This window comes from Lactuca serriola, chromosome 3 (genome assembly GCF_051521515.1).
Source record: "Lactuca serriola cultivar US96UC23 chromosome 3, Lser_US96UC23_V15, whole genome shotgun sequence".
NCBI lineage: Eukaryota > Viridiplantae > Streptophyta > Magnoliopsida > Asterales > Asteraceae > Lactuca > Lactuca serriola.
In genome coordinates, this window is record NC_136410.1 from 19,499,877 (window position 1) to 19,526,717 (window position 26,841).

The following is a 26,841-nucleotide window of genomic DNA, read 5'->3' on the forward strand; positions in this document are numbered from 1 at the left end:
GATGAAATTTTATTATGTATTTTTTTGCTAACATTCTAACAATTTTTTATTTATTTGTTAGCTAACATTCATATATGGATTCTTGAGACTTTTTCTGTGAGCAGTTTGTTTAGTACTCGACAACCTAATGTGATCCCCCGAGCTGTTGCATGGTCAAAACTGAGGGCTTTAAAAAAGCTTGAATGCAACCAATTTTTTCAAATCAACGACGTATGGTTACTTTAGCCATGGTTCTATCTCACCCGCCGCCACCACCACCACCATCGGCCGCTAGCCCATCAATTGACAAAGACCGAATTATTAATGACTTGCAAAATGAGGTGCGTCAATTGAAAAATGAGGTATGTGAATGTCGCGAGCAATTGAGGTCTCAGGATGAGCGTTTAGCAGATCATGACACTGCTTTAGCCATGGTTTTAAAACTTATCAATATGACTCCTGGAGACGATGTTGGCACCTCGAAGAGGATTGAGGTTCATTTTTAATTATTTCATCGTTTATGGTTGTTATGTTTGTGCATCATTTACAAGTATACATTATTGAACCATACAACGATATTACAATGACAATGACTCATGGAAGCATGATTATGTCATAAGCACCCCTGAACAATCGTTGAATGAAGGCCCTAAGCAGCCGTCTCTGGTTATTCAATCGTCGAATGTAAAAGAGATTTTGCAAGATGAATACAAAACACCATCGCCAACACCTCTTAGGCGTTCCAAACACCAAAAAGTTGTGTCCATATGATATAAGTCGCCATGGATACAAATGAATAGGAAAAGTGTTACACGGTAACAACTAGCACCGTTGGGCAATATTTTAAAGCCTACCATACACAATATATATAAAGAATAGGATGATTCGTTGCTGTTTGGTCATAATTATTTGACCGGTTTTTGCTACGATTGAGTTTTGGACACGATTATATGCAGATACTCATGGAGGATGATTGTCATATGATGTAAGTAATATGATTATTTGCTCATTACTTGCTGCTAGAGCGTAGAGAGGATGATGTTCAGTGGACAGTGGTGATGTTAACTTTCAATACTGATACATTTGACTGGAGTGATATGGCTGATGGATCCGTTTACCTAGCTTGGGCAGAGTGTGATACAATATAATTTTGTTAGGATTACATTACCTGAGTATTTATATACTAATTAATTATTTCTAACCTTTTTTTTGTAGCATTACACCCCAATCAATATACCACATGCTCATTGGGTTTTGGGTGTTGTGGATTTGAAGACGTTCAAAATGACTGTATACGATAGTCACTGGAAGGGCGGATATTGTTCGGAAAATGAGGATTGGTTTATAGGTATGAGAGTTTGCATCCACAATCCTACTTGAGAGCTTCAAAATGACCCTCGCAAAGGCCCCATACGTACCACAACATATTGACAACAGAGGGGATTATGGGTGTTTTTGTGTTGGTTCCTGGAGGCGTTGATCACTGGTAAATCGATTTCTATAGAATGTAAAACTGTTCAATGGGCTATGGGTTATCGAAAACGACTAGCAATTTTTTTTGGGTATAAAGACAAAAATAATTTGAAGATCGTATTTGTAATATGACCTACATGCACATCATTTAATTTGTTTATATATTTGTTGATTTTAATTGCATTTTATATTTTATAAAACTAAAATTTTTGAAAGCAAAACTTATACATTATATAAAATCAAAACTTATACTAAATGAAAACCACATGTTAACAAGAAAAAAGTTTAATGTATTCCGCACCATGGTCTGGAATCGTACTCTAGAATTCCGGAGACGTCTTTAGAACAATGTGTTGCTAAGAATGTGGTTACTTTACAAATAAATAAATAAATAATAACAAAACAATAAAAAATATAAAAAAAAATTGGGTTATTTTTGTCAAAAGGATTATTTATAAGGGTTATATTACTCAATTTCCCAAAATTTTAACATGTAAATTTAACCTATTAAGATCATTATCGCGGATATTTGATACTCGCGGGTATATCAATGAACCGATTCATCATTTACTAATAGGTACCCGATGGAACATGATGTTGAAATATGACATTATAATGAGACCCGATGGAACATGATATTGAAATATGACATTATAATGAGACCCGATGGAACATGATATTGAAATATGACATTATAATCAAATATGAGACTGAGATCACCAAAACCTTCCCATTGTCACTCTTAGTATTCATGACAATCTAAAATGCACATGGAAAAATATACTTTGAAATTAAGTATCTTTATTGAGGATCTTCAACCAAATAACTAAACATGAATCGAATATAAAAATCCTAGATGATTATTGATAAAACTTGAGACTACTCCTAAGTATGTAACATCGAAATGATTGTTTAAGAGGTTCTAGACGTCTATGTTTAAAACATGTGCCTATAACATCACGATATTGTTTCTTTCATAATAATCATGTGTTGAAAGAAAGAATCAAAACAAACAAATATTTCTCTCATATAAAGTCAACCATGGTTGTTATTCGAGATCAGTTTTGTAATCCTTCCAATATAAACATAAAAAATTAACAAACATACTACACAAATTGCGTGTAAACTTTTATATAGCAACAATTCGGCAGATAATTTTCAATGCAAATGAATCTTACGCGCGCGTGCGTGTGTATATATATATATATATATATATATATATATATATATATATATATATATATATATATATATATATATATATATATATATATATATATATATATATATATAGGGAGTGGTTCAAATGATAACCAAAAAAGGTTAAGAACCGTAAGAACCTCTAACTTTAGATGTTTATAGAGGGTTTAGGGTAACCCTAAAGCCTAAACCCTAACCCCTAAACCCTAAACCTTAACCCCTAAACCTTAAACCTTAAACCCTAAACCCTTTATAAACACCCTAAACCCTAAACCCTAAACCCTTTATAAACACCCTAAACCCTAAACTCTAAACCCTTTATAAACATCTAAAATTAGAGGTTCTTACGGTTCTTAACCTTTTTTGGTTCTCATTTGAATCTTTACCTATATATATATATATATATATATATATATATATATATATATATATATATATATATATATAGAGAGAGAGAGAGAGAGAGAGAGAGAGTAATATGCATTAATTATTTTCTTAAAATAACTAAAATAATTGGTTCAGAATCAATCGTACATGCACACAATAGATAGTTAGAACAAAATAACCTAATGCTATATATATATATATATATATATATATATATATATATATATATATATATATATATATATATAGGGCTATGTTATAATGTGGATGATTAACTATTGTGTGGACGTGTAGACAATACTATTTTATAACAATTACAAAGAGAATAGGTTGTTTAATAATGTGAACATACATTCTCATTAACTTTATTCATTTTTGTTCTCACATATCGTTTTTCACTCATTTTTATTCTTAAGAATATGACTCAATAAACATTCTGACAGAATGAGAATAGTAAAAAAAAAAGTCTATAATTATCTTATAGACGATTTAATTAGTGAGAATGTGTGATAATAACAATAGTTATGTAAGATTGACTGTATTCATATTATTAAACAACATATTTTCATTGTCATTCTTACAGAATAGAAATGTCCACACTTCCGCACAATAGATGTCAATCCACATTTGAACCTAACTCTCTCTCTCTCTCTATATATATATATATATATATTACTGATGATATCAGGTCCATTAGCATGGCCTAGACAGCTCTGGAGCGCCCTTGCCAGCCTTGCCTAGGACTCTCCTGCCGGCCCGACCTGACGCTCCCTTGCCAGCCTTTCCTAGTGCGTGCTCGTCAGCGTTGCCTGATGCGCGCTTGCCAGCCTCGCCCGACGCCCCCGGGCGGCCTTGCCCAACTACTTGCTAGTTGGGCATGAATTGAGCTAGAACAAGGCTTGACCTAATTACCCTTGAAATAATTGTCCCCTATAAAGTGAATAGTAGATACTCCATGGGGAGGGATCTCCCCCCTTGGCTTAGGCGCCTCCCTAGACTCCGTTCGGGTGGCTCAACCGCCACCCTCCGCCTTCAGCCACCATACACTACCCCCAACACCAAGATGGTTCTCTCCAGCTAAGGAGAACCATCTCATCTCTACCAGCCGATCTAACTTGATCGTCGGAGCCTGCTCCCGGGGAACAGTCCCTGGGGCGGTTCTAACGGCCTTGTCTGTTGTGAACTCGCAGATTCCCTCTGGCGTAGAACCACATCCTCAGAGTAGGTGGTTGGAGTTGATGTCGCATCAACTACATTATAAATGAAATCTTATCTTTTTCTAAAAATAGACTGAATATAATAATATTATTTTTTAAGACGTCAAAACCATTAAGCTAATAGTACATGTAACCACCTATAAAATCATACTATATTTGAATTCAGTTTAAATGCTGGTTGATTTTAAATCCACCTTTTATTCCCTCAATTTTGGCAAATATCTCTTGAAGTTTCCCGCTCTTTCTCTCTCTGTCTCTCTCTCTCACTATATATATATATATACATATATATATATATATAGAAGTTTCTCTCTCTCTCTCTCTCTCTAAACCTTCTCGATCCTTCCCCACCACTGATCACTTTTTCCTCTTCCAAATCGAGTCGTACTCCGATTCCCACTCCACCGATTGCGCTCTTCACCGTCTTGCTTCTGTCGTCTTCTTTGGAGAGTAAGTCAACGGGTTCAGGCGTAAGATCTTTCATACCTTTTCTTCTTCATTTTTATTCCACCTTTCTCTAAGGAGGGTTTGACATGGAGCAATTATCTATCACAAGTTTGACCACCACCACAATAGGCGGAGGTGCCAAAGATTTTTAGTTATCCCGACTAGCTCAACACACCGAAGAACAAAGAAGTAGCACCAACAATCAAAGTTTCATCTATGCCGTCATCTTCCCATCGATCTGTAGCTAACGAAAAGTGAATCTCAGCTACGAACCGTAGACGAAACAAGAGTTTTGTAACACCATGTTCCAAATTATTGCCTAATGCGGGGTCGTCACTCGAAGACCGGTTATCATAAGAATTAGGGCCTTTGAGAAAGAGAAATTTAGAACCATTTGTGTGTGGATAAGGTAGGATATATGATCTGGGAATTCCGTAGCCCAAGGGTATAACCGTTAAGTGTCAGTTTGGGCTTTTATGGAAATTGGATTTTTGTTCGGGAAGTTTGAAGGCAAGTATGAGTTGATAGAAGTGTAGAGCTTCTCGTTACCTTTTCGTGGATATACGGATCGTCGGAAACGGACTTATAACGAAGAAGTTATGACCTTCGAAATTTTGGTTGATTTTAGGGTTTAATCGAGTACACGGGGTGTACACATGTGTACGTATAGCATACTAGTGACACGTCCAGTACACTAGGCGTACAATGATGTAAAAGGGGCGTACTAATTAGTGTGATCGCGGGTGCTCTAAGGAGTACGCTGGGCATACCAGAAGTACGATGGGCATACTCCAGTCACACCCAAACCCTAATTTAGGGTCTTGGACCTTATTTAAGCACCTTAACTCACCACCAAACCCTATTTTCTTAAGCCTCCATCCATATAAACCTTAGAAACGAAATCCTAGCTCCCATTTGATGTTTTTTGAGCTTTTGTTGGTATTTCATACTTTTTGGTGTTCATAGAAGAAGAGGGAACTTCTTGGAGAAGTGTGGGATTACTTGAAGCTTTTGGATCCAAACTTGTTGCATATTGATCTACATTTTGGAGGTATAAAGTTTCTATCTTGATGAATCTATGTGTTAGATCTATTTTAAGGAGTATTTTGGGGTTCTTTTGGTACTTAGAAACATCCTTGTGAGTATGAGCTACTCCAAGAGCTTAAAATGTTGCCAACTTTACGTGTTAAGACATCTCATTAGGGTTATATCCAAGTTTGGAAGTCATTGTCTTAACCATTAAGAGCTTATTTTGGATTTTTAGAACCTGGAGGAGTACGATGGGCGTATGCAAGTGTATGCTCAACGTAATGTTGATCTTGTGCATCAGGGACTTGTACTCTATGCTTTGAGGGTGAGTACATTGGGTGTACCATTCTGGTACACGGTGCGTGCTCCCTAATTTGGCATTTTAGGCTTTTTAAGACATGACCCTTGGTGGGATATTGGACTTTAGGCCATGGATGGACTTAGGGTCTTCTTGGAAGTAGGTCCATGATGGTTTTGGGGCCCAATTCGGTTATTTGTTCATAATGGGCTTTTGTTGCTTTTGATTTGGGCTTTGGATTGCCATTTTGGGTTTTAGAATTTTATGCATTTTGGGTTGGGCCTTGGTTATGGAAAAAGTAAGAAAAGGGTAAAATGGTATTTTACCCTTTAGGAAGTTAGTTTATAGAGAGGGCCTCAGATTTTGGGTTATTGAGTTAATTATTGATTAAAATTGTAATTATTGTTAGTTGGGACGAGGTTATCCGGTTCGGAGGTCTGAGCAGTTATTTGATTATTAGAGGATTGAGGTGAGTTCTTCCTCACTAAACTTGTGGGCCGAAGGCACCAAGGTCGGCCCAATGGATTATATATCCTGTTACATGATAGTATGATGTTATGTTGTAGATATCGTTAGATCAATATCCTGATATATAGGATGTTGCTATGCTGCGGAGATCTGTTAGATTTGCCTGTTATCTGTTTACTGTCTATATGTTTACCGATTGTACATGTCGGTGTAGTGTGGTTGGGTTGAGACTGTACTGCTTTGTGATGCCAGTCAAAAAACCCGGTAATGTTTATATCGATATGTTGTATGTGTATCGGTTATGTATATGTTGACATGTTGTATGTGTGGTTGGGTTGAGGCAGACCAGTGTAGACTGAAGGTCAAGAGACCCAGGATGTCCCGGATAGACTGTAGGCCTAAGGGGGCGTCCCACTCAGGTCGAAGGCCCAGAGAATGTTCTAGATTGTTTGTAGGCTCAGTGAGGCGCTACACTCACGCTAAAGGTTTTGTGAGCGTTCCAGATAGTCTGTAGGCCCAGTGAGGCGTTCCGGTCATGCTGAAGGCTCTGTGAGCATTCCAGATAGTCTTTAGGCCGGTACGGCGTTCCAGTCAGGTTGAAAACTTTGTATGTGTGATGTTTGTTTATTATTATGTTTATGTGGTGGTACATTGAGGGAACTCGTTAAGCTTTGAGCTTACAATTTCAGTTTATTGTTTCAGGTACTTAAGATGATTGTGGTAAAGCGAAGGCGTGACCGTACACATCCTTGGTTTTCTGACTGATTGGATCTTGGGATACTCTGATTTTAAATAATCTTTGGACACAATGGTTTTGTAAACACTTTTATTTGTAAATGGGTTGTTTTGAAAAGTTTCAGTTTGTTACGATTTTTGAGGCGTTACAAGTTTCAACAAGTTAACATACACTCAGTTGCATCCTTTTAGATTTCGAACTCATCGCGCATGCCAATTCCGCACGTACGTGGTTAGTTTCCCCAATTAACAAATGCTCTTAATTCGTGCTGATTATTTGCGAAATTGAAGCCGCCAATTTGAAATCCATGAAAGACCGCCTTTGTAAATTCATTTGGATTATTCCCTTCACACTTCGAGTCCTCGTGTACATATCTGGACATAGCGTACACAAAATGATTTCTACTCGATTTCTTGTGGCAACGTCGACGACCTTACACATCTCCGGAAAACCACCAGGTAAACTTCTTACCATTTAACAAATTAATAATTATGAATTTTTAATTCTCTCACTACTATCCCAAGGATGTTTGATTCTGTCATTAAATGGTTATGTGAGATTGTTAGTAAACTTTATTCAGTTCTTAATCTGTTTCATGTCAATTTGTTTTGTTTTTTGTTTCAATGTTTACCTGACCTTGCGTTTATTATTATTATTATTATTACTATTATTATTATTATTATTATTATTATTATTATTATTATTATTTGCAGATGATGTATCGATAGGGAGATCCTCGGTTGATTCAAGAAGTGGATGTGGTGGACCTGGTAGATATACTAGGACATAAAACGAATGGGATTGGAAGCCAATTGTTAGGTGAATAAGGATACATGTTTTAGGTTTTTTGTGGAGATTGTTGTAATGTTTGTAACATCCAAACTTTGATGATGAAACAACATGATGTTATAGCTATTGAAACTGTAAGGCAACATGATACCAGAGAAGTATACAACACAAATTTTTTCTTGTCGCTAACAAAGATTGAGGTTTTCTTTTTTGAGAAGCTTAACAAGGTTAATATTGTATAGATAGACCAGTATATCTTATATCACATATGACAATTATTTTTGGCATAAATGTCCAGAAAAGGTTACTTATTCTATTCTAACTTCTGTTATGTATGATGAACCCATAATTGTTAGGAGAAAGGCACCTGGATGAGTACCAACAGATTAAGATGAATGATTGGAATCAGATGAGAAGCTCTTTTATCACTAATCCTACTGGTGAGAAAGTTGAATTTCATTCATAAAATCACGGGTTATTTCAAAATGATGTTTCTATCTTTAAAGTGGGAGTTGGATTTCTATTTCTTATATTGATTCCAAATCTGATAAACATTATGGTTCTTGGTTTAAGTTTAATTTCTATTTGACCAATTTCAGTTTTCATGAGGTGGCAAAGTTTTGTTGTTTCCCTTTTCAAAATTTGGTTTGACATCATAGAGTGGCGCGAAGGGTATAGATTTGGAAAAAGTTGACATGCCATTAGAACTAAGATGACCTATTTGCAACAGATATTTCAAGTATATTGTGATGATACCATGTTGTCAACATAGCTACTATAATAAATGTAAGCCCTGTTGGTGATCAAGTAATACAACAATAACAGGAAAAGCTTAACAGGGGTAAAACTGGAATAAAATGGCAGCCGAAGGTTTCTCTTTATTGAATGAAGATTACTAGCAGCCTAATGATTACACTGCTATACAAAATGAAATTTCGACTAATGATTTCTAACTTTTAAGCTACTCTGTTTAAACTAATTGAAATAACAGAAAATGAGAAATACTAGGAACAATCTAATTGTAACGGTCATCACTGCCCCATGTGCTTTATTCTTCCTAATTACCAGGTCAATCCTTGACCAACAGCCCTTAGGTTGTTAATGTTGATTCTAGAACTAATTCCATATATTTTTTACATGTACTTTTGTGCTTGCAGATGTACTTCCATTGAAGGCAAGAGGCCCTAATTTTTCTTCCATCAACTACATGTTAGAACACTTGCTACCAAATCTATCCCCATGCATCATTTGCTTGAATCCTAGATTCTTGTCGTTGCCCCAGAAAATTATTTGCATAAATATGCCCCATGTGAGACCTTCTGATATCACCTTGATAAAAATTAATAAAAAAAGTAGGTAAGTTATTTTCCTCTATGTCTTATATATCTATAACTCCTTTGATTTTTTTGATTTTTTTGAACATATATTTTGATTATGTTTGTAACATTTTTTTTTGAACCGGTTTGTTAACATTATTTAGGGTTCTTTGCTTTTTGTTTTAGACAACTTGATTTTTATTAAGAACACTAGCAGTCTAGCAGAGCGCTAATTGGAAAATACAATTACTAAAAATTGCAAGAACCGGATTTTGAAGCCAAGATACCAGCTTGATTACAACTTTTGGGCACAATACATACCAAAAAACTAGTTGGTATTGTTAACATCCAATTATTTATTGAAAAAAAATCAAATCAAAATCTATATTTTTTGTTTGTTAATTTAATTAAAACAATTTTAAGGCTGCTTTGATTAAAAAGGTGAATTTGTCATTATGAATAAAAATATATTATTACATAATAATTTTATTAAGACATGTGAATCAAAAAAGTTTAAAAAAGATGGTAATGCTATAACCGAATTAACTAATCATTCCATAGAAACTCTTCACTGAATTTGCTTATAGTCAAATGTAAATTTCATTAAACTACATATATTTCTAGAATCAAAATATAAATAATGGATATATTCATGTGCCATCCTTTCACACCAAACAACCTTGTAGTGCTAAAAAAACCTTTATAAAACCAGTGCTCATTCCTCCATTTTCTCCATCTGCTCTTTTCTTTCTTTGGATTCAATTCCCTTCCTACGAAATTTCCGTCAATGGCAGGCACTATTCAAAACACCCATTTTTACTCCTCCTCCTCCTCCTCCTCCTCCTCCTCAAAGAAGAGGATGACTCCCGATGACTTTAACAGGGACGATGATATCATCACAAAGAAACTACCAGCAGCAACATTTGAAGACCCTGTATCAGCTTTGGCTAATGCTCGACATGAATTTGGAGAGCATGGTGGAGTTAACATGTCCATTGAGGCCTCCGCCACCTTCACCGTCATGGAACCTGAAACCCTCAGCCGCATGTTCACCGGAGAGCTAGGCCCTGATCGGGATTTCTTCATCTACAGCCGCCATTTCAACCCCACAGTCCTCGCTCTTGGCCGTCAGATGGCAGCTCTCGAGGGGACTGAGGCGGCATACTGCACCTCTAGCGGCATGTCCGCCATCTCATCGGTTCTGTTGCAGCTGGTTAGCAGCGGGGAGCACATAGTGGCGTCTCCGACGTTATACGGTGGGACACATGCATTTCTCACACACTTTCTTCCGAGGTCATCTAATATAAAAACGACGTTTGTTGACATAAGGGATTTGAAGAAGGTGGAGGAGGCAATCGTGGAAGGGTACACCAAGGTTTTGTTTTTTGAGTCCATGTCTAACCCGACGTTGACTGTGGCCAACATTCCGGAGCTTTCAAGGATAGCCCATGAGAAGGGTGTTACGGTGGTGGTTGACAATACCTTTGCTCCGATGGTGGTTTCTCCGGCGAGGCTGGGTGCCGACGTTGTAGTCCATAGTATTTCCAAGTATATTAGCGGCGGAGGAGACATAATTGCTGGTACGCTCTAAACGATCTTTTGACAATATTCATGTCTCTTTCTTATGCACGTACGTCATGCACTCATGCAACTCCAAATTTTACTTTCTTTACAGTTTTCTGGCTATATTATTAATCGTATCATATAACATATAACTTAAATACTACAAATTTCTTGCATTTTAGAAAAAAATGCCAAAAACTAAAAAATATATAAAAACAAACACAAGAAATCTTTTAGTCTATATTTTGGATGATTAATTTCATACCAAAATATTGAAATACGGAAACTATAAGATATATTTTAAACAATTTAGACAAAATTGTAAAAATGGTCCCTGTGGTATGCAAAATTTTGGGGTTTTAGTCCAAACCCCGAGTTTTTTGGATCCATGGTCCTTTTGGAGTGGTTTGTATGTGCTTTTGTTCCCTAGACTTAAATCTCGTTAAATAGGATCTGTTAAGCCCCCTCATGTGCCTCACACGTGAGGGTAAATTTGTCATTTCATATTTAAGGGGCCATTTTTGCATAAACCGTTTTTTGGCCCTAAGGATGCGCTCTTCTTCCCCAACGTTCCCCAACGTCTCTTTTTTCTACCCTTCTTCTTGAGCTCTGGTACAACAATAATGGTTTATACTTTATAGAACCATTGATTTGAAAATATGGTTTTAGTTTTTACCTCTTCAATGGAGGTACTGTAATCCATTGTGAGGTGGGAAGTGTTTAGGGTTGGATTTGTAGTGGCTAAATCGGCATCGACCGCAAGATCATATAATGTTTCCTCTTTAATGCTCTTTAGATCTTGTCTCCAAAGATCTGGCTTTGGTTTTTGAGCTAAAACTGCTCTACTATCTCCTACATTAATCACGTAAACATCTTCTTCTTTCATTAACATAACCAGAAGACATGAACCCATTAGAGCTAGTTTTGGATTTTCAACGAGCATTTGGTCTACAATATGAGAATATGCGTCTTCTGTGTTCTTTAATCCTTGAGATAGAGCTTTCAAAACATCTTAATGGTTAACTGAATTTGACCCATTGGAATTCAGTTGCTCTTTTAATCATCGATCTAATTCTAATCTCTCCCTGTCGAATTCACACTTCCATCTCCGACGGTTATCTTCCCATTTCTTTGAAGCCCCTCAACTCCTAACTCTTGAACTCTTGTTTCTTCTTTTCTAAAAATCCTTGGTTGCACTGGGGTAACTCTCTTGCTGATCGACATATCTTTGATGGTTATTTTGTTGAGTTTGATTTTCGACCTTGGATTTGGTATCATCTATTGGTTGTTGCCCTGAAGGAGTTACATTCGTGGAATCAAGTTCATTGTCCCACAACAAACCTTTCAATTCCTTATGAACAGCTGGGTATAGATTTGATAACAGATAATCAGGTGCATTAGGACCATTAAATCCATCATAAATCCCAACAAAAACCCACCCGTATTCCTCCGAAACGACGACATCTACTCGATCTTCCCCAGATTTCCCTTGCGCCTATTGAAGATTCTGGCTCTGATTTATGAACTCGTAATCGTTAAGAAAACTACCTTCACTGCTCAAATTAACATTGCTAATAGTCAATTCATTGTTTTTCTCCGAAGCCCCAACAATTCAATCTGGAACCTTTAAAGAACCTGTTTTATTAATCGGGGCAACAATCGATTTTTGCCCAGGGTTACAAACGGCTTTGAAATCGCTCTCTGGACGACACGAATCAACGACCTTTTTCTTGATCTATGTTTGTAGGCAAACCCTCCCCGAGAATAGCTTCTTTGGAACTGCTCGTGACTACCCTTTTCGAGAGGACCCGAAAAAAGAGGACCCGATAAGAAGCCACACTCAATCGGCCCCGAAAGGAAGCCTATTTTTGGCTTATAAAACCATTATTGTTGTAGCAAAGCTCAAGAAGTAGAAGGGTAGAAAAAAAATGTTGGGGCCAAAAAACGGTTTATGCAAAAATGGTCCCTTACATATGAAATGACGAATTTACCCTCACGTGTGAGGCACATGAGGGGACTTAATAGATCCTATTTAACGAGAGTTAAGTTTAGGGACCAAAAGCACATACAAACCACTCCAAAAGGACCATGGATCTAAAAAACTCGGGGCTTGGACTAAAACCCCAAAAATTTGCATACCACAGGGACCATTTTTGCAATTTTGTCAACAATCTATCCTTAAAAATTGTTGCATATGTTTTTATTAAAGTATAATTTCTTCTCGATAACCAAAGGCCATGTTAAATAATTCACATTTTTTTGTAACGAAAAAATCAATTTAAGGTGAAAATATATTTTAGTTATCATCATACAACAAGTGAGATGACAAACAGCAATAGGTTGCGCCGTTGAAATGTGATATGGATTATTATTTAGGGATGATTAATTTTAATGTCTAACACAATAAGTCAATAACATATTATACATCTAAGGTCCTGTTTGATAGTTTATGTTTGGGAAAATGTTGTGTGGTAAAGTGCTGTCTTGAAAAGTTTTCTGAGTGAAAAAGAAACCATATTGTTTGACTGTACATCTGATTTACTGTGCTGAACAATGAAAAAAAAAAGTAATAATTCAATAAAAAAATAAATTATAAAAAAGTTATTTAAAAAAATTAATAATCCAAGAAAAAAAAAGGCGGGGTTTGGTGTATAACTGTCTTTCCAGCCCATTTAGCCAGAAATATATGATTTGGGGCATTCTGGGAAAGACATATCTTACCAGAAAAGACCTCTTTTTTTGTGTAAATCAAACAGTCTTTCCGGTTCATTTAGTCAAAAAAATCTATTTACACCTGGAAAGATACGTATCAAATATAAAATCGTGATTGGGCTCATTCCCATATGGTATATTGGTATGGACCAATCAAAAACCCATTTAGATCCACAATTTGATTCGGATCCATTTTTTCTATTTATTTTAAACTTTTTAAATTCCACCCCCTTATATTCTATTTTACAATTTACACCCTTACTTTTAATATATTACAGTTATATAACATCAGATATGTACTAATTTCTTACAGAGTTACATACTTGAAAACTTTTTTTTTCATTACATAAAAATACATTTAGTTTTATTTTAACTTTATCAGTTAAATACTATTGTTATTTGATTTAATACGAATAGTTTTATATTTCATTTTCTAACTATAAATTTTGAAAGTTTCACTTACACCAATTTTATCAACATAATAGCTTATTTGTTGCAGTCTTTGTTTTTTATATTGTTTCTTACTCTTAACATTTAAATGTATTGCTTTGATTTATAAAAGTATAAACTGAAAGATATATACTTTTTCTAACATATTATATCATTAAAAACGTTTCATGAATATATATAAAAGGATGCTAATATTAAATTATTGATATTTAGATTATTTTAATTTACCATCTTGTTAATGTATTTATTTGATTATTTAAAAATCAATGTAAGTTAAATAAGTAAATAAGTTAAATTGTGGGTTTATAAATATAAAAATATTATGAACTGATTATGTCACAAGTTTGGATAGTTTGTGTCATTACAATAGACATGTTATTATCTTTCTTTTGTTGATTATGTGACACAACGTAAAAATATTACTCTTGGTGTATGTATTATCTATTATTATGCATGAAATGCATTATCCTCATTTTATATGTTTTTTTAATTTATAGGAGCCGTATGTGGAGCTGCAAGTTTGGTGAACTCAATGATGGACCTTCACCAAGGGACATTGATGTTACTAGGTCCAACCATGAATGCCAAGGTTGCATTCGAACTATCACAAAGAATCCCTCACTTGGGTCTTCGTATGAAAGAGCACTCTCAGAGGACTCTCATATATGCCCAAAGAATGAAGAAAATGGGACTTAAGGTCATCTACCCAGGCCTTGAAGACCACCCTGATCACCATCTTGCCAAGTCTATCTTCAACAAGGAGTATGGATATGGTGGGATGTTGTGCTTAGACATGAAGACTGAAGTAAGGGCCAACAAGCTCATGAATGGGTTGCAAAACAAAACCCGGTTTGGGCTCATGGCTGTTAGCTTGGGCTACTATGAGACTCTTATGTCTTGTTCGGGTAATAGCACAAGCAGTGAATTGGATGAAAAAGAGCAGGCGTTGGCTGGAATTTCACCTGGTTTGGTCAGGATGTCTATCGGCTACACTGGGACGCTTGAACAAAGATGGGGCCAGTTTCAAGAAGCGTCTCTCAACTTAATTTAGTGTCTTAAATGACAAAGTCGACTTCATTCGTTTATATACAGCCTTTGGGATATATATATATATATATATATATATATATATATATATATATATATATATATATATATATATATATATATATATATATATATATATATGCTATTTTACATGTTATACATGTAACCACTATTTTGTTTCGTTTTTGGTTACTTATAGCCAATTCTATTATAGTGTATCTTGTAGAGTCAATAAAAGTTGAGCAATAGTCAATAAAAAATTGATCAACAAATGTTGGTTGTTTGTACATTGTTTGCTTTAATACTGGTAATAAAGATATAGTATTAAATTGGCCTATGTTTGGTAGACTATTTGAAAAGCAAAGTTGATAGCTATATAATATGTGTACATAAAATTGTCACACCCCCAAACCACCCCCAAACCAGGATGTCTGAAACGTCTAGGGGTGGATGACTTTCATGAACGGTATCACAACATAATGTACAATAGTGATAAAAGCAAACACAACCATCATAAATATAATTGAAATTGTTACATTGTTACCATTTATTGTATGTTTCAAACCAATTACATTATGATGACAAACATGAATAATATGACGCCGTAACGTCCCATTCTCAAAAGCCTTGCGATTACCTGTTTAACGGTTTCCTGAAAATACAAGTAGTTTTGAAAAGTGTCAACAATTAAGTTGGTAAGTTCATAAGTGTTTTGTATGTGAAAATTTTGTAGCTTTTTCCTTACAAAATGATAATGTACGTTCCCAGAAAATCCAATATTTTCTTAAAGATGAGTTGTAGTCTTAAAAACCCTAAAACCAAAAATGTATAAGTATTTCTATACTTAAAATAGTATTATGAAGTTTTATTCTTATATAAAACCACTAGGTGTGAGACTCATGTATTACATGGGTTAATTAAAAAAATTGAATATAAAGGTCAAAATATTTGAGAATTTTGAATTTATAAAAAAATAAGAAAAATAATGATTTATTATAATGAAAATGTTTTTATCTTTTAAATTAAAAAAAATTATTTAAATAAAGAAACAAATGAGTCTTAATTTTGGGAATTTTGAAATTAAAAAGTAAGTTTATTAGTGAAATTAATATTCATTTATTACTACATTTATTCCAATTATTAGATTAAAATATTATATAGAATTTAATAAAATAGAAAAACTCATAAAATGACATGTGGAAAAAAAATTAATTCAAAATAACCACAAAACGACATTTAACAAATTGAATAAGAGTGTGACAAGTGGAAAAAAAAACCTTCATTATTAGAGAGGATTTGAACGCATGTTACCCCCGTAAACTAAATGTATTGTTGATTCCCCATGTGAGTTATTACAACCATGCTAAAACTGAAGTTGGCCTGCTACGACGTTTTTCAGGTGTCGGAATATTAGACATTTGTCACCCCAGACCTGTCGGTCTAGCTGTAGCTAGCAACTTAGGTGCGGAATTTTCTGTCCCATATAGATCTATACATAAGTGTCACGCTCTCTTACTGAGATTCTAGTTATAATTCAGGCAGGGCCGGTCCATAGGATATTCATGCCTTGGGTGAAAAGACTTAATTATGACCATATAATTAAATCAAACTCATATAAAACATGATAAATAAATCAAAGATTAGAAGAGCTTCTATTTCACACACATTTTATAAGAATTGAATGGAAATGGAATTCAATTCATGTTAGTTCATTGTTTCAACATAAAATTACATTTAACTGAATTCCTATGAAAATTAAGAAAACACTTGAAAAAAAAAATACTAAAATACATTTTTAATCTTATACTTAGAACTTCACAAATTAAATCTTTAATACTTGAAATACTTATGTTCAAAACTTATGGTTTTCTTTCTCGATCTTTTGGTTGCTACTCGCCTCAGACCGGAAAAAAAATCTTGTTCAAATCTGAAAATTTTGGCTCTAATCCAGAAATAAGAAGTTTTGTTCTTTGGTTTGTTGAAAAATGCAAAATGCTCAATGTCCTGAACAGAAAATAAAACACTTAAAGTAAAGATCTTTGAAGTATTTACTCATCTAAAAGTCTTGAGACATTAGAAAGTGTGAACCATGTTTAATTCTATTTGTTGACTACATCTGGTTAGTTTTATCTTGTCTTTATACAAAATCCAAGAGGATGTATAAAAAAACACGGGAGCCATCATTATAACAGTCTAAAAAAGGGTGTATATAAATACAATATAGTTTATTTCGCATGTAATACTACCATTAGTTTTCCTGTTGGTGGCACATACTTGAATGTCCACCTACGCTTTAGAGGCTTATTTTGCATCATTTGGCAAGTTTATAAGGACATTAACTCAACCATCAAATGTCAGCCCTGGCTAGACAATTACACTAACAGTTAAACTTATATAAGGCATATAAACTTATAGAAACTTTAATGACTATCAGATTCTCGAATCTTCAACAGTTTACGTTGGTTGCGTGACAAATAATAAACTTACCAGGGACTTTAGGAGAAAAATTCAATAGTTCAACCCTTTAAAACTTTACCAATTCACTTTACGCGAGAATGTCACCGACTGTAGGAGAAAACTATCAGATTTTCAAGGTGACAAATGACTGATTCAATTACAAATTCGCAAAAAGATTTTTGAAAAGGAAGGAAAGAACTACCTAATTAACAATAACTTCCTTAAGTACAAAAGTTGATATTAAAGAGAAATTATTTGATTCGTCTTCCCTGATTTAATGATCAGACGCTTCGTCTTCTTCAACTTTTTAGGTGTGATGTTTAGGAGACCAAGAAGTCAGAAGCGTAAATTAATTTGCAATTGCTGGCAAATTAGGTCCCGGATCATTAAGGCACGCTTCCCCCTTTTTGTGTACCGGACCTTCAATTTTAATATGGTTGATCAAGAGTTTTGGCCCAAATAGCATACTACCCATAACACCTCTAAAATCTGATGCCCCTTTAAGACTTGCTGCCATGGGCCATGGCCCAACTCGCCCTGGGCTTCGGCCGACCCTGAATTCAAGACTTTAGTGTATCGGTATGGTGAAGGCTGTGTCTCACATAATTGTTTCAACAAGTTTACGTATAGTATAATGAAAACCCTTATAAGTGTAAATATCATATTTCCATAGTATTTACATAATGTAAAATAATTATGCTTTTATTTAATTATTCGTATTGTATCAAAACGGTAAAATAGTGTCAATGACCCATAAACTATACCTAGTATAGTATATTATAAATGTTTGGTTGTGCCTATATATATATATATATATATATATATATATATATATATATATATATATATATATATATATATATATATATATATATATATATATATATATGTTAACATGTTTGGATGTCCATAAATAAAATATAATTTACAACTAATGCAAGTATGAGCATTTAGTATGGTGAAACCAATTTGCTAGTTTTCACCCTTTTTACGTCACCAAACTGTAAAAAGGGAGTTATAAACTTTGTAAAATTTATTTTTTACCTTCTTGTGGATATCAAGTCAAACTAACCTTATATGTTTAAAATAACATATTTTAGGTCAAATCTGACAAAAATGGTACCATAACCTAGTCATGACCATTTGTGCTAGAAAAACCCTACGTTTACATAAAATGGTGGGTTTTTAAGTTTTCGTTTTGTAAAACCAAATCTTTGATATTTTTAACTAGTTTCATAACACATGTCAAAAATAACATATTTTGATTTGATTCCCACAAATATGATGTAATAACTTGGTTAAAACCATTTTGCTAGAGGGGGGTTGGGTGGGTAGGGGTTGACTTCTTTTGATTAAAATAATATTTCTTTTTAAAAGGTGTCAACACCTTATAGTACAAAATTGTTTCTTTTTTATATATAAAAGAATGGGAAATTTTATAAAAGTTGGTGATTTTTATAAAAAGTGTGGTAAACTGAAGTATAATCACTTAATTTGAATCATTTAAATTCAACTAATTATAAAAATCATTATTATCAAAGATAATAACACTTTACACGAAGGTTAGGATACTTCCAAATTCTTTTCGTCAATGTTTGAGTGTTTGAGCCCGGTATACAATCTGTCACATTTGGTGACGAATTCACCAAAAATCTATATATGTAACCTTTTTGTTATGAATTTGTCATGTAGTGTAAGGTTTATGAACTCCACCACATTGTGTTATGAATATTATTTATACCCAAATAATACACAATTGAATTATCTAGTTGTTACGTTACTAACCCTAATTAGGGTTTATATTCGATAATTGGCAACCTGAGAGGTACTTTGTTTTATAACTTGTCAATAGTACATTAGAAACAATAGGGAATATCGCATTTCTCCTAAAATTCTAATACGAGTTAAGTTGACTTGGTTGAATTTTGTTGACTTTGTTTGACCAAAATTGATAGTTGTCACATCATCCCCCCGTTAGACGGAATTTCATCCCGAAATTAGCACTCTGAGTGGATTCTCAAGAGTCAGGGAAAAGATGTGGGTATTTCTTTTTCATTTGATTCTCGCATTCCCAGGTGAATTTAGGTCATTGCTTGGCATTCCAATGGACCTTTACTATTGGTATGCGGCTTTGCTTCATTCTCTTGACTTCCCTGTCCATGATTTCCATAGGTTCCTCAACGAAGTGGATACTCTCATTTACCTCGATCTTGTCAAGTGTAATCACAAGAGTCTCATCGGACAAACACTTCTTTAAATTGGACACATGGAAAGTGGGGTGTATGTTGCTGAGTTCATGCAGTAGCCGAAGTTTGTAAGCTATCGGGTCGATCCTAGCAAGGATCTCGAATGGCCCTATGTATCTTGGATTTAGTTTCCCACATTTTACAAAACTTATCATTCCCTTCTAGGGTGATACTTTCAATAACACACAATCACCAACCTGGAATTCCAAAGTCTATCACACAAGATCTCAACATGTCTCCATCGTTTGAATAATTCTCTCGCTTTACCTATCGGTTTGTGGATGATACGCTGTACTCATGTCGAGTTTGGTTCCCAAGGTTTTTTTAGTGATTGCCAAAACCGTGAGGTAAACCTGCTATCTCAGTTAGAGATAATGGATATTAGCACCACATATAATCATATAATCTCCTTGAAGTACGTCCTTGTTAGTTTCTCCATTTGTTTGTCTCCTTTATTGGTAAAAAGTGCACTGATTTAGTTAACCTATCGACAATTACCCATATGGTGTCATGCCCACCAGTTGTCTTGGGTAATTTAGTTATGAAGTGCCTGGTTATTCGGTCCCACTTCCACTCGGGTATATCCGGTTTTTGTAGCAAACCTGAGGGCTTTTGGTACTTACTTTGACCTTGGTGCAAGTTAAACACTTGCCCACACAAGTAGCGATTTCCGCCTTCATTTTAGGCCACCAATATAGTTTCTTGAGGTCTATATACATCTTCTGACCCAGGATGAACGGAGTACTTGGTCTTGTGAGCTTCGTTCATGATAATGTCTCTGTACCCGCCAAATATCGGTGTGCAGATTCGATTCGTGAGGTAACGAGCTCCGTCATTCTTGACCTCAAGGTTTTTATCCATTCCTCGCAAGGCTTCACTTGCGACATTCTCAGGTTTCAAGGCTTCAAGTTGCGCCTCCTTAATCCGGACGGACAGATACGAATGGATAGTCATTGTTAAGGATTTTACTCTATGGCCCTAGTAGTCCTTTCAACTTAGGGCATCTACTACCACGTTGTCCTTGCCTAGATGATAGTGAATTTCGCATTCGTAATCATTTAGTAACTTTACCCATCGTCATTGCATCATATTGAGCTCTTTTTTATTGAGGATGTGTTGGATTAGTGTCTAAGTCTGTAACTATATTTGGTATGTACTTGACCCGGTTGTGCATGGTCCTTTTGGGTTGCCCTCACCAAAGCAACTTGACAAGGTAATTTGAGGAGAGAGATAAGATATTATGGTTTATTAATATATTATAAGAATAATATATTAAAGGAGAAATCATATTTATTTAATTAGTATTAGTCATAAATTAATTATGAATTAATTTGGTGACTAAAAGAGATTAATTAAATAAAGGGGCATAAACTATCAAATGTGTGATAGTTGAGGGATCATCATATTTTCGTCCAAGGGCCTTATTCCAGAAGGTTCCTTGGGTTGCTTGGTGGCTAAGTTGTCCATTTGGGTTTAGACTGAAACCCTAGCCGCCTGCACTATAAATTAGACCCCAAGGCTTCAATTTTCGGACACTTGCTTCCAAGAGAAACCCTAGGGACGAAAATTAGCATCCTCCCTCATCTCCAGAAGTTGCCTTCTTGCTTGTGGTGTTTTTGATTCATTAGAGGAGTTACAATTGTGATTCTAGGCTCAAGAGAAGAAGATTCAAGCCATTATTTGAAGAGGTAAACATCTAGATCTGATGTAATTAGCTAATTTCGAAATTATGTATGCTAGATTAGGGTTTGCAAGTCTTGGATTCATTTCATGTACAATAGAGAAACCTAGATCCAAGCATTAGGGTTTGTATGAGCACATAGGATTGTTCTTATACATAAAACCCATCAGGATGTACTAGAGACTCTTATAATTTATGAAAATCGTACACTTTGTACACTAAAGGTAGTGTCTTAAGATATTTAAGGCAAACACTACAGCCCCTAATTCAAGGTCGTGTGTGGTGTAGTTGACTTCGTGCGTCCTAAGTTTTTTTGAAGCATAGGCAATGACCTTTCTCCGTTGCATGAGTACACGACCTAGACCTTGATTGGATGCATCACAATAGACCAAAAAGTCTCCCGTTCCTTCTGGAAGAGACAGGATTAGAGCACTGCATAAAGCTTGCTTTAGCATCTGGAAGGAAGTTTCTTGTTTATCCCTCAGTTGAAGGTCACTTGATGTGTGTTAAATGCACTAGTTTTAATCCTACTAACTTAAACACAAAGACAAACACACGTAAGACAGTGTACCTATCGATTAGCAGTTTAGTTTAGGTAAGTAGGGTATCGAACACAGGTAACGGTAAATAATTAAAACAAATGCTAATATTATCTAAATAAAACAGGTAATAGAAAGGGGGGTTTCTCTAGTTTTTCAAGACTAGAAACTTAAACAATTAAGTAAAACTTAAACAAAATACAGTTAACAATTAAGAAGAACAAGAAAGCACAACTAGATTCAATGATAAAAGAGACTTTTGTTCAGATTTGATTCACTTATTCCTATGGTTGATTTCGTGACAAGTGCAATGGATCAATATGTCAATGGTTACCGATTCCTAATATGATTGGGTTCATGTTCACTATTACCAATCCTTTAGTAGACAAGTTAATTCAAACAGTGGCCAGTTGATTAAACTAACAAGTTTCCTAGTGTTCAGTTTGTATCAAGTAAGACTTGTAATAATAGCTAATCAAATTTGTTCAATTCAATCAACTCATATGTGGTTGTTCTTCACACATGCTCACACATTGATTTACATATTTTCTATTTAACCCTAGTTTCATGTTCACTATTCCTAGGCATACAATCTTGTATTCTCAAAATTATATGAATCAAGTAATCAAGAAGATGTTCATGCAACTCAATAACTTACTTATTAGAAGAAAATATTTATTATCAATACATGAGGATCTTTAACAAGCTTAATAAGATGAATAACTAAATCAATATTAATCTAACCACTCAATCAAACCATGTTCATAAGATTATCTCATCTAAACAGAAGTAAAATGCTTTTAGCTCATATTTATAGCAAGTAATAACCTAAATTCAAAATATAATGATTCAAACATGGTTCAAAACAAAGATTAAGAAAATAAGAATAATTATTTGCCTTTTATTCTCTTCTAAATTGTCTCTTAGGTTGCAATCTCGAAAACTAAAGCTCCAAGAACCCTTCTGATCTTCAATAATCGCAGCTAGCCTCTAGAAAGTGTTAGGGTTTTGGGCATAGATGTTCTCTATTTATAGTTACCAAAAATCAACCCAACTCGTCGAGTTTTTAAGAATAACTCGACGAGTTTTTTCTACAATCCGCGTATACGGTGTGTACGGCAAGGCATCTTCGAATCTGGAACATTCTGACCAACTCGTCGAGTTGAGGCCCAACTCGTCGAGTCCGTTTGGAATCAACATTTTCTAAAAACATGAACGTCGTCCGAAATTTTGTCTAGTTTTCAGAACATTTTGAATCGCATCAATCGGAGTTACGGTTCATGAGATATGGTCAAAATACTGAATAGGGGTCAAGTTGTCCAACAACATCCTTTTTTCTTCAGTCTTCAATCTCCAAGCTTCCAATCACTCAATCCTCTTCCTTTTTCACCCGAGCATGTCTTTATTTCTGAAAATGAAATTTTAAAACTAATTAAGCATCTTTTGTTAATTAAATGAGATAAAATCAACATAAAGTATTAAGATAATGCATGAATTTTATAACTAAATATGCCCATATCATCACTCCTTTCTATTGGATTAATGTCTAAGCCCATAACTATATTTGGTATGTACTTGATCAGGTTGTAGCATGGTCCTTTTGGGTTGCCTTCACCGAAGCAACTTGACTGGATGAGTAATAGAGAAAAAGGTTATTATGGTTTATTAATATATTATATGAATAATATATTAAAGGAGAAATCATATTATTTAATTAAAATTGGTCAATAATTAATTCAGAATTAATTTTGTGGTCAAAAGAGGTTAACTGAATTAAGGGGACTGATATTGTAATTATGTGATAGTTGCAATATGGATTGAGGAACCCTAAATAAGGGTTGGATGATTTCATGGGGAAGCCCATGTTGAAATCGTCCAAGGGGCTTGTTTCTGGAATATTCTTATGGGCTGCTTAGAGCCTAAGCAACCAGATAAGCATTTGAATGAAACCCTAATTCCTCACCTATATAAGGAAACCGTTGGCTTGAAATTTTCGGCTACCACAACCCTAAGAAGAGTTCCAAGAGCCGAAAATTACCTTACCCTCTCTCTCTCTAATATTCTCCAACTTGTTTTGGTGTTTGTGATCTATTAGAGGCATAACATTTGAGGTGCTAAGGTTCTCAAAAGCTCAAGATCTTCAAGAAATAATCAAGGTAAATTTCTAACTTGTTTATTAGATGTTAATTTTGTTTTGTTGTATGCTATATTAGGGTTTGCAAGTCTTGGACAATTGTTGCATTTACAAATAGAAAAACTAGATCCAAGCATTAGGGTTTGCATGAACACCATAGGAATGTTGTTTTGCTCATAAGCCAACAGTGGTCTCAGAGCCTAGATCATTTCTCTTTTGTATTTGATGCATAGATAATTTTTTCAAGCTCAAAAGTCGAAAAATCATGCCTCTATCTAATGGACTCGTCGAGTCACTAGATGAACTCGACGAGTCCAGTTCTGTGACTCGGCGAGTCGGGTCGTCTGGTGGCTGATTTTTCGGGATTTTGACTTAAATTGAATTGGGATAATTACCAAAAACGATTTTAACTGATAAAACTCGGTTTTTTCAATATGGTATTGATTATCCTAATTCAATTAAAGGATAATTGTCAAAAATAAGATAATTACTTGTTTTATAAGATAAATTTAATTATTTGTATTTTTTTTATTTGAATTATCTTGTAAAGGAAAAGATTAGGTCAAATTATGTGATAAATATTAATAATATGATTAATTAAAAATTTTCAAATTTGATTTAAAAGATATTTTGAAAAGTTTCAAAACTTGCCCTCAAGTCTTGGATTTAAATTTTTGATTAAAAGTTTTATTTTGAAATATTTAAATTCTAAACCCTAGAATTTTACAAGTTTAAAATTCAACCCTTATACTATTATAAAATTATAAGATTAATAATATATGTGTACAAGATTAAGCTAGTATTACCGTTAGTAGACCTCATTTATGAAGCCAATCTATAAGGGGGTATAAGGTTGCTGCCTATAAAATTGCAGTTTAATGGGTGTCCACTCTCACCCACCGCTTCCTTGATTGATGGAGGGTTGTTAGCCAAACGGGTATGATAGGGCAACTAATTCCTCATTAAAAGTATAATGTTTAATAAAGTAACTAAATGTTTTTTATAAAATTCTCAATCATAGTTACTTTAGGAAAAATGTGAAATAATGTTATTCCATGAAATTACACTTTGCAGCCTGCTAAGTCGTTAGTGGAGCGTGCGTGGATAACCGGCACACTAATATGGACTAGAAATGGTGGCAAAGGATGGCTCGATGTTTATCATAGATCAATGGAGCATGTGTGGTTAACCGACACATTGATTAGGTGATAAATGACATCGAGGGTACCAAGTACATTTGCATGGTTATTCACACCTTGTTTGTGATCCTCGGTATCCCAGTCACAAACTTGAAGGGCATATCGAGATTTAAACATGCCATTGAAAAGTTCAATGAATCTCAAAAGATCTAGGAATTTCAATACATTTAAAACTTAATTGTCTTTTCGTTTTTCATGGTGGAAATTGATAAATCATCATTACCTACCTTCAAGTTATTTGCAGTTTGGATTAGGACATCCCTCTTCTAAATTGTAAATAATGTTGTTGGGTCCTAGCCCTAACTTCTCATTTGGGTATTTAATTGGGGATTCTTATCTAATCCAAACTTTGTTCCTTTTCTATTTCAGATGTCTACAATGAACAACAACAACAATGCTTCTGGCCTGACCCCTTCCGGCTTATTCTCACTCATGAACTTGTGTGGGAAGGTGATATTTGATGGGTCCAATTTCAACGATTGGATCCGCAACATCCATGTGGTCACCCGTTACGAGGATAAGGAGTATGTTCTCGATAAGGAGCTGAAAGAGGTTAATGTCAACACTGCTACTCCCGAATAAATTGCTGCTTACGAAACCCACAAGCGAGATGCTATGAAGGTTCATTGCATCATGCTCTCAACGATGACTGCAGAACTCAAAAAGTCCTACGAGGACTACTACCCCTACAAGATGCACTAAGATTTGATGGAAAGGTACCATCAAAGTGCTAGGCAGGAACGGTATGAGATCATCGTTGCGCTGATCATTACTAAAATGAAGGATGGAGAGTCCATCACAGCCCACTTGCAGAAAATATAGAGATATGTGGACCGCTTGCTGAAGTTAAATGTTAACTTCGATGAGGATCTGGCCATATATATTATTCTACACTCTTTACCTACTTGCTACGACCAGTTTCGTATGGCCTACCACATAAACAAGGAGGAGGTCACTCTAAGCAAGCTTCAAGCCTGCTAAGGACTGCTGAGAGTAGTCTGAAAGGCAAATCTATTGCATCTACTTCTACTACTGCTGCCCCTGTCTTAGCAATTGGGCAAGGAAAATGAAAGAAGAGGAAGGCTCCTTCTAAGAGACACAAGGGAAAGTCTCACGGTGGTGCCTCTTCTAGTGGAACCAAAGCTGGTCCTGTTGCTCCTTCTTCAAACCCAAAGGAAACAGAGTGTTACTACTAGCACGAGAAAGGGCATTGGAAACGAAGTTACCCGAAGTATCTGCAAGATATCAAGGATGCGAAGATGAAGCCATCCTCCGCGGGTATTTATACTATTCAATCTAATAACTCATCACATGCTATGTCTGTTGGATTAGTGTCTAAGTCCATAACTATTTTGGTATGTACTTGACCCGATGGTGCATGGTCCTTTTGAGTTGCCTTCACCAAAGCAACTTGATAGGATGAATTATGGAGAGAGAAGATTAATTATGATTTATTAATATATTATGAGAATAA

General features: G+C 34.9%; 1 protein-coding gene and 1 pseudogene across 1 annotated transcript; one reads left to right on the forward strand and one right to left on the reverse strand.

The window, feature by feature from the left end:
* The first annotated feature begins 10,105 nt into the window (after positions 1-10,105).
* LOC145094288 (methionine gamma-lyase-like) lies at positions 10,106-15,142 on the forward strand. The gene is made up of 2 exons (XM_079032563.1): positions 10,106-10,919; positions 14,562-15,142. Exons 1-2 carry the CDS (start codon positions 10,127-10,129, stop codon positions 15,113-15,115), a joined length of 1,347 nt encoding a protein of 448 aa, XP_078888689.1. The 5' UTR covers positions 10,106-10,126; the 3' UTR covers positions 15,116-15,142.
* Positions 11,056-13,672, reverse strand: LOC145096349 (putative protein phosphatase 2C 4; annotated as a pseudogene).
* Positions 15,143-26,841: the final 11,699 nt, after the last annotated feature.

What these genes read in the sequence shown, in the direction of transcription:
- LOC145094288 (XM_079032563.1), top strand. Translation starts at nt 10,127, where the DNA reads ATGGCAGGCACTATTCAAAACACCCATTTTTACTCCTCCTCCTCCTCC. An exon ending in CGGAGGAGACATAATTGCTG is followed by an intron (nt 10,920 to 14,561) that starts GTACGCTCTAAA and finishes TTTAATTTATAG; the next exon opens with GAGCCGTATGTGGAGCTGCA.